Here is a 14,585-nt window from a genome sequence, read left to right as displayed (position 1 = left end):
CCTCCTTCTTTCCCTCTGCCTCCCTCTGATTCACTATGTAGTTGAAGATGACCTTGAACTTCTGATCCCCCTACCTCCACCTCTCAAGGGTGGGATTACAGGTGTGCATCACCACACCTGGTTTATGTGGTGCTGGGGATCAAACCCAGGACTTAATATATTCTAGACAAGCACTCTACCAACAGCAGCTGAGCTGCATCCCTAGCCAGCCGTGTATCAGCATATTTTAGCACATGCTTATCAAACCTGGTATGGTGGCACATGCCTGTAATCCCAGCACTCAGGAGGCTGAGGTGGGAGGATCGTAAATTGGAGGTGCATCTGACCTACATAGTGAGTTTAACTCCAGCCTGAGATGCGTAGTGAGACTTTGTCTTAGAAATAAATGAAAAATTATCAATACTCAGAAAAGATGTGAAAGTAGAAGGAGGCTGGTTGGAAAGAGGAGGGGTCAGAGTGGGAGGGGCATGAGGGGAGAATCAAGGTTGTATGATCAAAGTAAAATACATGTACGAAAATGTAGTGGATTCATATGCAAATAGAAATCTTAACAAATAATTGATCAATAATCAAATTTATTTGTTGTATTAAACTTTTATAGAAAGTAGGTATGATGTAGTTTTTAGGAATTAATATAATTTCATAATGCTAATCATTAAAGATTAATATATAAGTTTCCAAATTTAGGTTCAACATTTGGAAACAGAGCTTATGCAATACACACAGGTGCATCCAGTTTTCCTATTGGTACAAGTTCATCTTCTGCACGAGTTACCCATTATCCACAAATACCTAAAACTCCACTACCTGCTGGAAATCCGCAGAGATCAGGCGTAAAAAGTTGGACACCACACATGGGATATTCAGGTAAAATTAGTGGAAGAATAACCTTGATTTTTTTTTAATTTTTCTTTTTTGTTTTATTTACTGTGATTTTTAAAAAAATCTTTTAAAGTCTTGTGAGTTATAAGCTAGGTGACTAGTTCATTTGAAGTTTATCACTGATAGGGTGACTGAAAGGTAAATGTACCAGTTGACTCTTATCCATGATCTCAGGGTCAGTTAACATGTCTCTCCACTTCTGATATTGTTTGTTAATAATTGCAGCCTTACATTATTTTAAATATACTGAAAAAAATGCGGGAAAAAAATTCTCTCTCTTGCAAAAGAGATTTGTTTAAATAAAAAATTTGATCCTAATAATCCTAGTGAGTGTTTTTCTAGTACTCTAATTTTTATATAAATTACTAGGTTTTTTTGAGGATTAATGAGTAAATATGCTTTTAGGTGTAACAGTTCTCTAAGGCATATACAAGAGCATTTCTTGATTGCAGGGTGTGTATTGAGTGACTTTTCCTGAGAGGTATGAACAGACTCTCTCCACACCAGATAAAGCACCAAAGAGAGGCAGAGCGAAGAAATGACTCCACCCCAAGTCTAGTTTGGCCAGTGAGTTTGTTGGGGTACTTGCAGGAGCATGGGTGGATCAAAGCAGCTGGTTGTCTGAAAAGCTCACCCAGCATGGAGCGAAAGCTGCACACCCGGAGCTCCTGCCCAGCCTGCAGGCAGCTCCATCAGGTCTCCCCCGACTGTTTACCAGCTTAGACAGCTGGAGAAAGGAGCCTGCTTCATTTCAGCAGAAATGGCAACATGGCATAAATGTGTGCCTTTGTAAGATGACATGTTTTTTGAAATACAGAGTGATACACACTGTTACTGTCTTTGAAGACATGGTGAGTATATGGTGGTGGCCTTATAATGATAATGGAGGTGAAAAGTCTCATGGCCTAGTATTGTCACTGCTGCTTTTATGTGTAGATATGTTTAGATAGCAAATACCTTTAGCAAATACCATCACTCCTTAATAGTGCCACCTGCTGGGGACTAAGCCTCCAGCACATGAGCCTTTGGGGATCATTTCACATCCAACCACTAAAGACTCTTAGAATTTGTATGGCTATTGTGGTTTGTTTAGGGATTACGTTTTTGTTTTTTTTTTGAGACAGGGTTTCCCTGTAGCCCCAGCTGTCCTGGAACTCGCTATGTAGATCAGGCTGGCCTTGAACTTACAGAGATCCGCCTGCTTCTGCCTCCTGAGTGCTGGGATTAAAGGTGTGCGCCATCACGCCCGGCTGATTGTCTTAAACTACAGAAACTATTTTCTTGCAGTTCTGAAGACTGGAGGTCCATGACCGAGTCCATACTGAGTCCTATCTGTGAGCCTCAGTCTTGGCTGCTTTTCTCCTCTCTTTCCATGGCATCTCATGTGTCCAGATCTCACATCTGGATGCCAGTCATAATATGCCCCTGTAAGGGGCACACATGGTTTCCACATATAGACAGATGTGGCCACATTCTGAGTTATGTGCATTAGAACCCCTCAGCTCAGGAGTGCTGAGGACATAGTGCAGCTCATCACAGCCCCCACCATACCACTCTCATCCTTTGTAGGAATTTTGAGTCTCTGTACTGTTAGGTCAGGTTTACATTTGTTGCCGTAATTCATGCGGGCTGCCTGGTGTTTCTCTAGCCAATCTCTCCAGCCTCTCCCAGCACTTTCTCACTTCTCTTCTACATCTAAGCCATTCTGGACATTTGTCTGTGCACTGAGCATAGGGTTGGAATCTTGTACATTCTACTCATTCATTCACTCACTCATTCACTCACTTATTAGTACTGAGGATCAGACCAAGGCCTTACACATGAGAGGCACCCACTCTACCACTGAGCTACTCTCCCAGTCTCTCTCCCAGTCTCCTTTTAAGTAAATGGAGTAAATAGTGGTATCTATTTGATAGGATCTTGTCACAAATGAATGCATTTAAGAACTTGGGTTGTTCCTGATGCGTAATAAGCAGTTGATAAATGATGGTGCTCTCAGCTGTATACTGTGTAATCCTTATGCAGTGCATTCAGATGAGGCACTACCATTTGATCCTAACAGCAAGCTCTTGAGTTAGACAGGTCAATTATTACATTCTATTTTCTACTTTCTGATTACTTATTACAAAATAATTTTAGCACTTACATGATAGAGTAAGGTAAATGATATGTATTATTTTCAACCCCAAGTTCAAAATTTCTTTACTGACTTCATTCCAATAAAATTCAAAATCAAACAATGTAGAAATTTGTCATTCTGCATGTAAAGTTAAGGCCCGGCATGGGAGCTCAGCCCAGGATTTGGAAACCTGAAGCCAGACATGGAAACAGCATCCTCTGAGGCAACCAAGACTCTCCAGCTGTCAGGAAGCAGCTGATAGTGAATACCTGTAATCCCAGCACTTAGGAGATGGGGGCAGGAGGATTTCCACAAGTTCAAGGCCAACCTGATTTACTTAGAGAGTTCTAGGGTAGCCTGTCTTAAAATCAAATCAAAACAAACAAACACAAATCCTAAATGTTAAGTTTTGACAAAATACTTTGAAGTTTAACATTTTGTTTTGGTTGTGAAGTTATTTTGACAAGAAAAAAGCTTCCCTCCTTGGATATTATTAAAATAATAACTAGCCTTGGCACATGCATAAAACCTGCGCATGGCCAACCCAACAAGATCAGTTAACATTCCAACAGGCAGCGCTGATTGGACTCAGTAGGAAAATAGAGTAGAAACAGGGAGTTGGGTGGGTGGGGTACATATACACTGTGCCTAAATGTACACTGTACATGCACAAAATTACCAAAGAATAAATGAAAGCTGTTATACAGTAACTGGCTGTGGGGCTTTGAGGGCCTATGTGAAGGAATTATAAACAGTTACTAATGCTCATGTATGTTTATTTGACATCATTGACAGCTACATCATCCTCTGCCACATCTACACATGCCCCATCGGTTGTTGTAGCAGTGGTAGAAGGGAGAGGACTGGCTAGAGGTGAGATCGGAATGGCAAGCATCGATGTAAAAAGCCCACAGATCATACTGTCCCAATTTGCAGACAACACAACGTATGCAAAGGTAAGCAAGTAAGCAACTTTTTTTTTTCAAATTTGAAATGGTTGTAGATCTACAGGATTTTGTAAAAACACATAGAAAGGGTTTTGTGTTTTTCTATTTTGTTTTTAAAATATTATTTATTTTATGTGTTTGAGTGTTTTACCTGCATGTATGTACATGCACCCATTTCATGAAATGCCTGCAGAGACTGTTGAATCTCCTGCAACTGGAGTTAAGTATAGTTGTTAGCCACCATGTGGGTGCTGGGAACTGAACCCAGGTCCTCTGCAAGAGCGGCCAGTGCACTTAACTGCTAAGCCATCTCTCTCTGGCCTCTGAAGTACGTTTTAATTAAAACACTTAATTAGGACTGTTTGGATTTTATCTGTAAATTTTAAGAATTTACTTCTTAGACTAATATGAAATTTTTGAGATTGTCCTGTGCTTATATTTAAAAATGATTATTCTAATAATTTCAGGTGATCACTAAACTTAAAATTTTATCACCTTTGGAAATAATAATGTCAAATACTGCTTGTGTTACTGGGAATTCAACCAAGTTGTTTACTTTGATCACAGAGCATTTCAAGGTAAAGGATTTTCATTCTCACTTGTAATATCCAAAATGTATTTAGAATCCATTTCCTAATATAAAAAGCAGTAGTTTGAGTAGTTGTATCATTAGAATCCTGAAGTAGTCAGTCAGTGCAGATTCTACTACAGAGAACCACCGAAGCATCAGAAAAGTGGCTGAGGATCCACTTACTTGACTTGGCACCATGATCCACTTTAAGCAAACAAAAGAGTATGTTAGGTAGTAGTTCTAGTTTTTTCCTTTGCTGTGATAAAAGATCCTGATAAAGCAACGTAGAGGAGGATACCATTGTCAGCCTGCAGTTCTGGGTTCCAGTCCATCACTGCAGCGAACTCTGCAGCTTGTCACAGCATATCCACAGTCAAGAGCAGAGAGCAGTGAAGGCACCACGCCTCCTGCCTGCTTGTTTTCATCTGTATAGTTCAGGACTCTCTGCCTAGGGAATAGTGTCAGCCACCATGGGCTGGGTCATCCTTATCAGTTAACAAGACAGTCCCTCACAGACATGCCCACAGACCAACCCGATAGACAGTTCCTCGCTGGAGACTCTTCCCAGGTGATTCCAAGTTATGGCAAATTGATATTTAAACTGACCACAGGAGGTTTCTGAGAGTATACAAGGGCAGACCCTTAGAGTGAGCTCTGTTTCCTAGGAGCTGGTTTTGTGCTGTCAGGCTAGTTAAAACTGATGTTCTTGCCATTTTAGGGGCTAGTAACTACTGAAGTACTTTTCCCTCAGGTGATTTAATCTGTGTTAGGGAATTGATTCAACAGACAGCACATGCTGCTTCACAGGCAGCCTGCCCCTCCAGCCTCCCTCTGTGGGACTAACAGGACTTCGTTGAGGACCCATCAGGGTCTTTAACCACGTGGATTGCCTCTTTCCTATAGCTCATCTGTTTTCTAGAATGGTAGTTGTGGTTCTAGCAGACAGCATTGCAATTGGAATAATTTCTAAGAAGTACAAGTTATTTTCAAAATGTATAATATTTGTTATATTTATAGACTTAAACACATTTGGAATCAAATTGAGGCTTAGAATTTCATGTGTTTTCCTCTTTCATTTTTAAAAATTTCTATTTGTACAAGTGTTTTGATTTCTGGTATGTTTACTGGTATGTGTATAGTACCCTCAAAGGCCAGAAGGGGACACAGAGCTGCCATGTAGGTACTTGGACTCGAACCCAGGTCCTCTGGAAGAACAGCAAGTGCTCTTAATCCCTGAGCTGCCTCTCTAGCTCCCTCCTCTTGTTCTTTTTTAAAAAAGATTTTATGTGTGTGAGTGCATTGCCTGCATGTATGTAAGTGTACCCGTGTTGTGCAGTGGCTGCAGAGGTCAGAAGAGAGCATCAGATCCCCTGGAACTGGAGTTACAGATGGCTGTTAGCTGCCATGTAGGTGTTGGGAACCAAACCTGGGTCCTCTGCAGGAGCAGCCAGTGCTCTGAACCGCTGAGCCACCTCTCCAGCCCCTTCTCTTGTTCTTAACAAAAGCTGCATCTGCAGTCACACAGATCTCTGCGGTACTCTTACAGTGCCCACAGAGCTCACTGATGACTTCCTGACAGAAAATGACCTCCTTAATCTACTCAGACTTCTGTGACAGGCTCATTTCCCTCCTAGTCACTGCTCCGTTCTTCTCCTCATCCTTATTTTTGTATTCCTTCCCTTTGAGCTTTGGTGTTGTTATAATTAGGTCTACTGTGTCTTGGCTATAAATAGCAGAAATCCAACTTAAACTAGTTTAAGATAAAATGAACCTTTATTGGCTTGCATAACAGTGGAAGTCAGTGGTTGGATAAATCCTACCCATGTTGTCAAAGATAAAGCCAGCTAGTTCATGTTGTAAGGACATTCTTTCAATCAGTAATAGACAATTAAATCAGGAAAAAGAGCCCCATGTGAACTGAACCCAGTTCCCTTTGTGCCGAGCTGACTGAGCATTTTAAATGGAACATGATGGACCTAGGGAAGGGAGTGAGCGTGGGCTCAAGAGAATCAAGGAAGTAAAAACTTAGAGAAAGAAGCCGGGTGCGGGCAGAGGCAGGCAGATCTCTGTGAGTTCAAGGCCAGCCTGGTCTACATAGTTCCAGGCCAGCTGGGACTACAGGGAGACCCTGTCTCATAAAAAAAAAAAAAAAAAAACCAAAACGGAGAAGGGGCTAGAGGGATGCTCAGTGCTTAAGAGCACTTGGCTACCCTTGCAGAGGACCAGAGTTTTGTTCCAGCATCTACATGGTGGCTAACAATAGCCTGTAACTCCAGTTCCAGGGGAATCGGACACCCTTTTCTGGTCTCTGGGCATTGCATGCTCAGGTACACTTACATACATTCAGGCAAAGCACTCACACACATAAAATTAAAATAAAATAGCTGGGCGTGGTGGTGCACGCCTTTAATCCCAGCAGAGGCAGGCGGATCTCTCTGAATTCAAGGCCAGCCTGGTCTACATAGTGAGTTCCAGGGCAGCTGGGGCTACCGGCAGACCCTGTCTCAAAAAGACCAAAATAAATAAATAGATAAATAAATAGATAAAAAAAACTTAGAGAAAGCAAGAGAGGATGCTTGGTTCATGTAAAACCATCTTAGTCTGCTAGTTGCTGCTGTGGAAGTTAGACTCCTGCGTTCGCACAGAGAATGGGAAACCAGGCCTCTGTTGTCAGATGGGGACTGAAATAGTGAATTTGGGGGTAGTCTTATGTTTCCTTAGGCAGTCACTTTAAGAACTGCTAATGTCATTCTACAGATGCTCTTGTTTAGGTCAAGCCTTTCTTGGTGAAGGATGAGGCCTGCTTGAGAGGAGAGCTCAGAGGGACCTGGCTAGAATCCCGTAAAAGAGGCTCTGCCACTTTCTTCTTCCCCAGTCATCTCTCTTCTACAATGGACAGATGACTTCTGTGAGTCATCATTGTTATAGGACAGAGTTCATAAAAAAAATCACCAACACCCCTTTAAGAAAAGTAGCAAGGTAAATTTTAATTTTCGACCGGCCGGGCTGTCTATCTTGGGAGTAGAAGCAGCCCTGATGATTGTCAGGTCAGAGTTTTTATAGGATTACAGAGTTATTATTAAAAATGGACACTTGTGAACCAATCAGGTTTGTACAACATAGCAGAATTTTGACTCTGTTAATCAACAGCCAGTCATTTTACAGACAAGTGATATAGTCATATAACTTGCCAATCAACTTTGTGACCTTAAAACTAGCCAGCTGTTTTAGCCATAATAAGTATAATAAGACAGCCAAGGTAAATGACTTCTAGGTGGTCATACAATAACAAGATAACAAGGGTGGTCTTATGCCCTGTGTCAAGATGACCCAAGATAGCAAGCGGATTACAGAAGCAAAAACAAGCTGGTTAGTCAGATGTAGAATGTCTGGAATTAGCACATTCCATGATTCATGGCTAGGGCAATTTCCTAAGACCCAAGGTTGCCCCTCTTTTCCTTTTGGTGTGGAGCAAAGTTGCTGCTGAAATGGCTCTGAACAAAATATTTGGAGTAACTTAGGGAAGTTTGCTGAGCCAGTTCAATCGTGACTGCTGATGGCTTTAGATTGACGTCATCATCTCACTTAGCCACACAAAAGAAAATAGATGAATTCCAGGGAAGATTGCTGGCTGGCTCTGCCTTGTTCATTGCACATGTCAGAGTAACCAGTCACTGGGACCATGTAGTTGTGGGTCTTGTGCTTTTTGCTGTGGGCAGCATACTGTAACTGACAGGCTTACCACAATCATGTGGAATATGAGGTAGCTGTAATAAATCCTCCAAAGGCAGAAAGAACAACATATATCCGGCACGTTAGAGGTGATGTTCAAGAACGGAGGAGACAGACTGCCCTGCTTTCAAGGCTTAGGCTTAGAATCCTTTGGACAAGTTAATTTAGTTGACTTCTGTGAGCTTTTTTTTTGGTTTGTTTGTTTTAGGTTGGTTTTTTTTTTTTTTTGAGATGAGGTCTTCCTGTAGCCCCAGTTGGCCTGGAACTTGTTAGGTAGATTAGGCTGGTCTTGATTCACAGAAATCTGCTTGCTTCTGCTGGGATTAAAGGTGTGCATCACCATGCCTGGAAGCCTCAGTATTTTTTCATCAGTATATGAATTGATAATTTTATGAGTTAATCAGAGGTAGTATCAGTGATGAGGTTATATTTTGACAAAGTCCTGAATGGAGTGAAGGAGCAAGCCATGAAAATATTTTGGGCAAAAGTATTGCAAGAGGGAGAAATCAGTGTATTATTGTTGCTATTATTACCCCATTTACCATAAAAAGGCCTTCATTAAGTCAGAAGTGTTACAGTGGAAGGAACATGGACTTCAGAATGAAATCTAACTCTGAACTGGGTGATAGGAGAAGTTACATGACTTTGCAGAACACACAGAAAGCTGGAATGAAAGGCTTGCGTCACGGGGCGTTGTGAAGATGGAAGGAGGTACTTTTAATGCAGTCTTGGTGGACACACTCCCCATCTGCTTGAGATTACTTTTTTAGTCTCTAAAGCTCAAACCAGACAAAATCCCCAGTATAGATATGAGGAGGTGGGTAAGAAATCCCAGTTCAACCTAAGGAACTTTTGGCATTAATGGCTGCTGGGAGAGGGGGAGACAGTATCTTTCAGCGATGGGAATCTTGGTGGGCCCAAGTGGATGGACCCATACTGAAGGACATTTGGGGACACAAATCAGACTATAGCTCATATATATGTAACACAGCACATTAAATTGAGCAGGGGCAGTGGGAAGAGAGTGGAGGGGATCTAAATACCATCAAAATAATTGTATAGAAATTGCAAAATTCAGTAAAAGATGAAATTAATAAAAAAGATTCTTTTTAGTTTTGACAGAACAAACTTTTCACAGTCCATTGTTTTATTACCTTTCTACAACTTGGGCTGGCCTGGAACTTGCTGTGTAGGTTAGGCTGACCTTGAACTCCTGGTTCTCTTACCCTCATCTACAGTCTGGGATTACAGGGATATACCACCATACCGGGTTTTATCCATTACTTCTTTTCAAAGGACATAAACTTTCAGCCTTACAACTTTATGCTCATTTTCTCTATCTCTCTAAATAAAGAGTCCCACTATCACTGGATGCACTGCCCAGGCCACCCTACACTGAATAAATAGCAATGTCCTGCCTCAACACTCAAACGAAAAAAGGACAAGAGTCACTACCTCTTACTCTTTAAATAAATCCACCTCATGTAAGTCCTGTTTCATAGATTTGGTAAGTGGGCTTGGTCTCACCAAGCATCTCACTTACTTGAGCTTGTAGAGGACTTAGTGTCCCTGTGATGTGGCTATGGAGTAAGATTACTAGAAAGCAGAGACTCTATTTATTCTTTATTATTGTTCTTAACATTCAGTTAAGTTGATGAGAGTAATGTCTAATTGAGAGCTGTATATTGTACTATGGTTCACATAGTAAGATGGATAACCATTTTCATTACATAAATAAAATTTTAAATACTGAAAACGGGACTGGGATAACTTAGCAGTTAAGAGCACTGGCTGTTCTTGCAGAGGATCCAGGTTCAATTCCCAGCACACACATGGTGGCTAACAACCACCTGTAACTTGAGTTCTAGACTCAGTTTAGACTCAGGACTCCAGTGCCCTCTTCTGACCTCAGCAGGCATTTCACAACATGGGTGCACTTACACACATGCAAACAATACACTCATACACATAAAATAAAAATAATAAAATATTTTTAAAAAATAAATACTGAAAACAGTAAAAACAACTTTATACAATATTTAAGACACTTCCTCATGTACTAGTAAGTGTTTAGGAAAGCAGAGTTGCTTTTGTGATGGTGTTTGGTTTTTTTTTGGTCTTTTTTTGAGACAGACTCTCCCTGTAGCCCCAGCTGTCCTGGAACTCACTAGACCAGGCTGGCCTTGAACTCACAGAGATCCACCTGCCTCTGCCTCCCGAGTGCTGGGATTAAAGGCGTGCACCACCACGCCCAGCCTGTTTTTGTTTTTTAATTTTCATCTTATTATTTTTATTTTATGTGTATGCATGTATTGCCTGCATGTAAGTAAGTGCACCCGTGTTGTGCAATGCCCACAGAGGACAGAAGAGACTGTTGGATCCCCTAGAACTGGAGTTACAGACAGTTATTAGTAGCCATGTGGGTGCTGGGATTCAAACCTGGGTCTTCGGCAAGAACAGTCAGTGTTCTTAAGCACTGAGCCATCCCTCCAACCCAGATGGTTTCTGTTTTTTAGACAGGGTCTCACTTGAATTCCTGGCACTCCTCCCACTCCAGCTTCTCTAGTGCTGGGAGTACAACTGTGAGTCACTGTATTCAGAAAAGAAAGCATTATTGAACTATAGCATGCTATTTAATAATTGATTTTGAAATTAAAACCTTTTCAGAATGTTAATTTCACTACTGTCCAAAGGAAATACTTCAATGAAATGAAAGGACTAGAGTACATCGAGCAGCTGTGCACAGCGGAATTCAGCACTGTCCTAATGGAGGTTCAGTCCAGGTGAGTTATGACAGTTCTCCAAAGTGAGTTCCTCAAGGGCAGGATGTTTGTCTGTCCTGTTCTTTGCTGTTTTCCTACCATCTAGAAAGGTGCCTGGATCATAATATATACCTAGTAATTATTGAAATAGTAAAATAGGGGCTGGAGAGATGGCTCAGCGGTTAAGAGCACTGACTGCTCTTGCAGAGGACCCGGGTTCGATTCCCAGCACCCACATGGTGGTTACGAACCGTCCTTAACTCTAGTTCCAGGTGAATCCGATGCCCTCTTCTGACCTCCGAGGCATTGCACTTGCACAGGTGCACTCACATATTTTAAGAAATTAGCTGGAATTTATACAGTAGGCATACATTGTTAGTTTATATAGAATTTCTCCAAATAAATTTTTCTATTGCTCTAATACTTATTGCTCACTGTATTTTATAATAAAAAAATCTCAGTTATCTATAGGATACTAGAAATGTGAAGTCTCCGAGAGACACAGTTGGGCAGGTATGGTGGCATATGGCTGTGATCCTAGCACTTGGGAGGCTGAAGCAGGTGGATTGCTGTGCGTTAGACGTCAGCCAGACCTATATATGAGTGCTCACCTAGTCAGGCAGGATTATATAATACGACTGTTGTCTCAAAAAAACAAAAACCAAAACAAAACTTTTAAGGTAGATGTGGTGGCACATGATAAGTTCAAGACCATCCTCAGCTACATACAGAGTTAAGACCAGCCTGGGATACATGAGATACTAATTCAAAAATTGATTAATTGCTGGGTGTAGTGGCCCACGCCTTTAATCCTAACACTTGGGAGGCAGATTTCTGTGAGATCAAGGCTAGCATGGTCTACATATTGAGTTCCACACCAGCTAATTAACTATTAAAAAAGGAAAAAAAGAAAGAATGAGACAAAGTTAATGGTGTTACCTTTAGTATAAACAGATTGAGCAAGTGACAGAGAAGTTATTGTTGAAACAAGATACTTTTTTAGAAGATGCTAAATGTGCAATACATTTCGAGAGGCACAGAGGGATGGGACATAGTAATGGTGGAACTAGGAGTCATTTATTAATAGGCGGTGGCCAGAGAAGGGGCTAGTGCCACAAAGAACTCTGGACTCTAAGGAGAAGTAGGGCAGGGTTTATAAAGCTTAAAACCACAATTCCATCATGTCAGAGCAAAACCAATAACCATAGTTACATCAGATTACCATAGTTACACCAGACCAGGGGCAGGTCAGTTAACAAAGAGGTTTTCAGTAACAAAAAGTATCAGTTAGGAAAAAACAAAGTTTCTCAGAATACAGAAGCAATAGGCTCCATGAAGACACAGGTGTAGCTGGGGTGGAGGATGTGCTATCTGGACATGCTGCCTGGCTACTTGTACATTTCCCAGTATTGTGAAAACAGTGTATTCCCTGAAACTATCTGCATAAGATGTTCTGCCTGGCTGGCTACAGTGGGAATAGCTGGGCAAAAACCCAGGGAAAAGCACATGTCAGCTAGAACAAAGTGGAGTTAGTTGTGCCATTTCACAATGTATGCTTTCTTTGAACTCTTTTGCTCTGTTTATTCAGTTAGTCCAATGGCTCTTCTCATAGACTGTAACATACCTTCCCCTATACTGAGGCCACCTAACTTTCCCTGTCTCAGGCTCTTTCAACATTCCTTGAATGTTTAGAATGGTATGGCAGGAATTGACAGGTTACTACTGAATGTTATCCTCTAACAAGTGATTTGTTAACATATACTGTCCTTTAAGTGATAACTTTAAAATTTACCTTTTATAGCTGAATGTGGTAGCTTACACCTATAATCTCAGCACTTGGAAAGCTGATACTCAAAGATTTCAGTGAGTTCCAGGCCAGCCTGGATTAGAGTAGGGTGGTTTCAGAAACATACAAACACAAATTGTACATTTTAAAACAATTTTATGAATTTAGAGGTTAGTTTCCAAAAATTAAGCATGCTCATAACTTTTTTCCTGTGAATTTAAGCAGAACTGTCCAAATGTTGGTAATTTTCCTAATGTTAAGGTGAAGTAAATGCTTCTTTCTGGGGCAGCAAATGGTTTTATTCTGAAGACACAGTGCTGTATCATTGGTCACTTACAGGTATTACTGCCTTGCAGCTGTTGCAGCTTTGTTAAAATATGTTGAATTTATTCAAAATACAGTTTATGCACCAAAATCGCTGAAGGTTTGCTTCCAGGGTAGCGAACAGACAGCTATGATAGATTTTTCATCAGCCCAAAACCTTGAACTGTTAGTTAATAACCAGGACTACAGGTAAGCTCATCTCAAGTTTTCTTATAAAATATCTTATTATAGTTCATGTCATAGTTGTCTGTGAGTAGTTATTTGAGAGTTCTTTAAATTGTTTGGTAGAAAAATAGTAAATAAACAATTTTCATTGGTACTACTGCTGCTGAATTCAGATTTCTCACAAAAATCAGGTTTCCAAAGATTTTTACTAAACAACGAAAAATAAAAGCGCAATTGTCAAAACTAGGTAAAGAACCTCAGGCAGAGAAGATAAACAAACGCCCAGTATTTACATGAGCAGAGCTCACCACCAGCAGGAGGACCTGCAAGCTCACCACTTGGCACCCACCGGGTATCGGTGGGAATTACTATTCTTGACTCCGTCAGTGACCAACTCTAGAAATTTTTTATCTTTTTTTTTTTTTTAACATTTATTTATCTTGTGTGTATGCCTGTGTGTGTGTGTGTGTGTGTGTGTGTGTGTGTGCATGCATACCTGTGAACATGCCTACACACGAATACACATGTACCACAAGACATGTGGAGGTCAGAGGAAACTTCTAGGCATTGTTGGTTCTGTTCTTCCTCCATGGGCTTCTGAGAATGGAACTTGGTCATGAGTCTTGGCGGTGACTGCCTTTACCCTCTGGTAGTTATCACTGTTTTATCTGCAGCTTGGAGGTTCATCATTGCTTATCACTGTCGAACATCGCTTGAGCTCCTGCTGCACTCAGGGGTACAGAGACGTCAAAGATTATCTGACCTACAAGAATCCATATTGTAGTTGGAAGGGAGAAATAATAAATTTTGCACAGCAGAACCAAAGAATCACAGGCTAAAAGCTGGATATTCTTACTGAGTTGTTTGAATCACTCTAGTGCGGCTGTAGCCCATTACCTGCTGTACTCTGTCACTTGTACAGCAAGTTACAGGTCTGTGTGCTTCTAGTACTTTTCTTTGACCCTTAGAGACCAGATCCTCAGGAAAGCAAAGGTACCTTCACTGTGATGAGACACCCTAAGGCTGCTTTTCTTAAGCGTTTCTTTAATGCTGCACATCTAGTGGTTTGGTGCCTGAGACTTAGTCATTCTTGTTTCCTCTTCTCTATAGCCCGGATTCAATCCATCTGTACGTTTGTTTCACTCAGCCTTCAGAGTCTGCAGAAATGCTGGATTAATTCTTTTTTAAAATTTTTAAAAAATTACTTATTTAATAACCACATGATTAGAAGTAGCATTTCATTACAGCATTAACATATTCAATAACAATTTCTGTCTCTTTCAAAAGTGGCTGCAAA

At 40.9% G+C, this 14,585-nt stretch overlaps 1 protein-coding gene across 1 annotated transcript in view; it reads left to right on the top strand.

Moving 5' to 3' along the window:
- The first annotated feature begins 691 nt into the window (after positions 1-691).
- Msh4 (mutS homolog 4) overlaps positions 692-14,585 on the top strand; it is a 64,596-nt gene continuing 50,702 nt past the window's right edge. The window contains exons 1-5 of the mRNA XM_008848667.1: positions 692-867; positions 3,797-3,957; positions 4,416-4,526; positions 10,919-11,034; positions 13,139-13,312. Of these exons, the coding sequence (XP_008846889.1) occupies positions 855-867; positions 3,797-3,957; positions 4,416-4,526; positions 10,919-11,034; positions 13,139-13,312 (575 nt within the window). The 5' untranslated portion in view covers positions 692-854. The remainder of the gene's footprint in view (positions 868-3,796; positions 3,958-4,415; positions 4,527-10,918; positions 11,035-13,138; positions 13,313-14,585) is intronic.

Source organism: Nannospalax galili, unplaced genomic scaffold (assembly GCF_000622305.1).
Source record: "Nannospalax galili isolate Female #2095 unplaced genomic scaffold, S.galili_v1.0 scaffold1124, whole genome shotgun sequence".
In the NCBI taxonomy this organism is placed as follows: domain Eukaryota; kingdom Metazoa; phylum Chordata; class Mammalia; order Rodentia; family Spalacidae; genus Nannospalax; species Nannospalax galili.
This window is presented reverse-complemented; position numbering and strand designations above follow the sequence as displayed.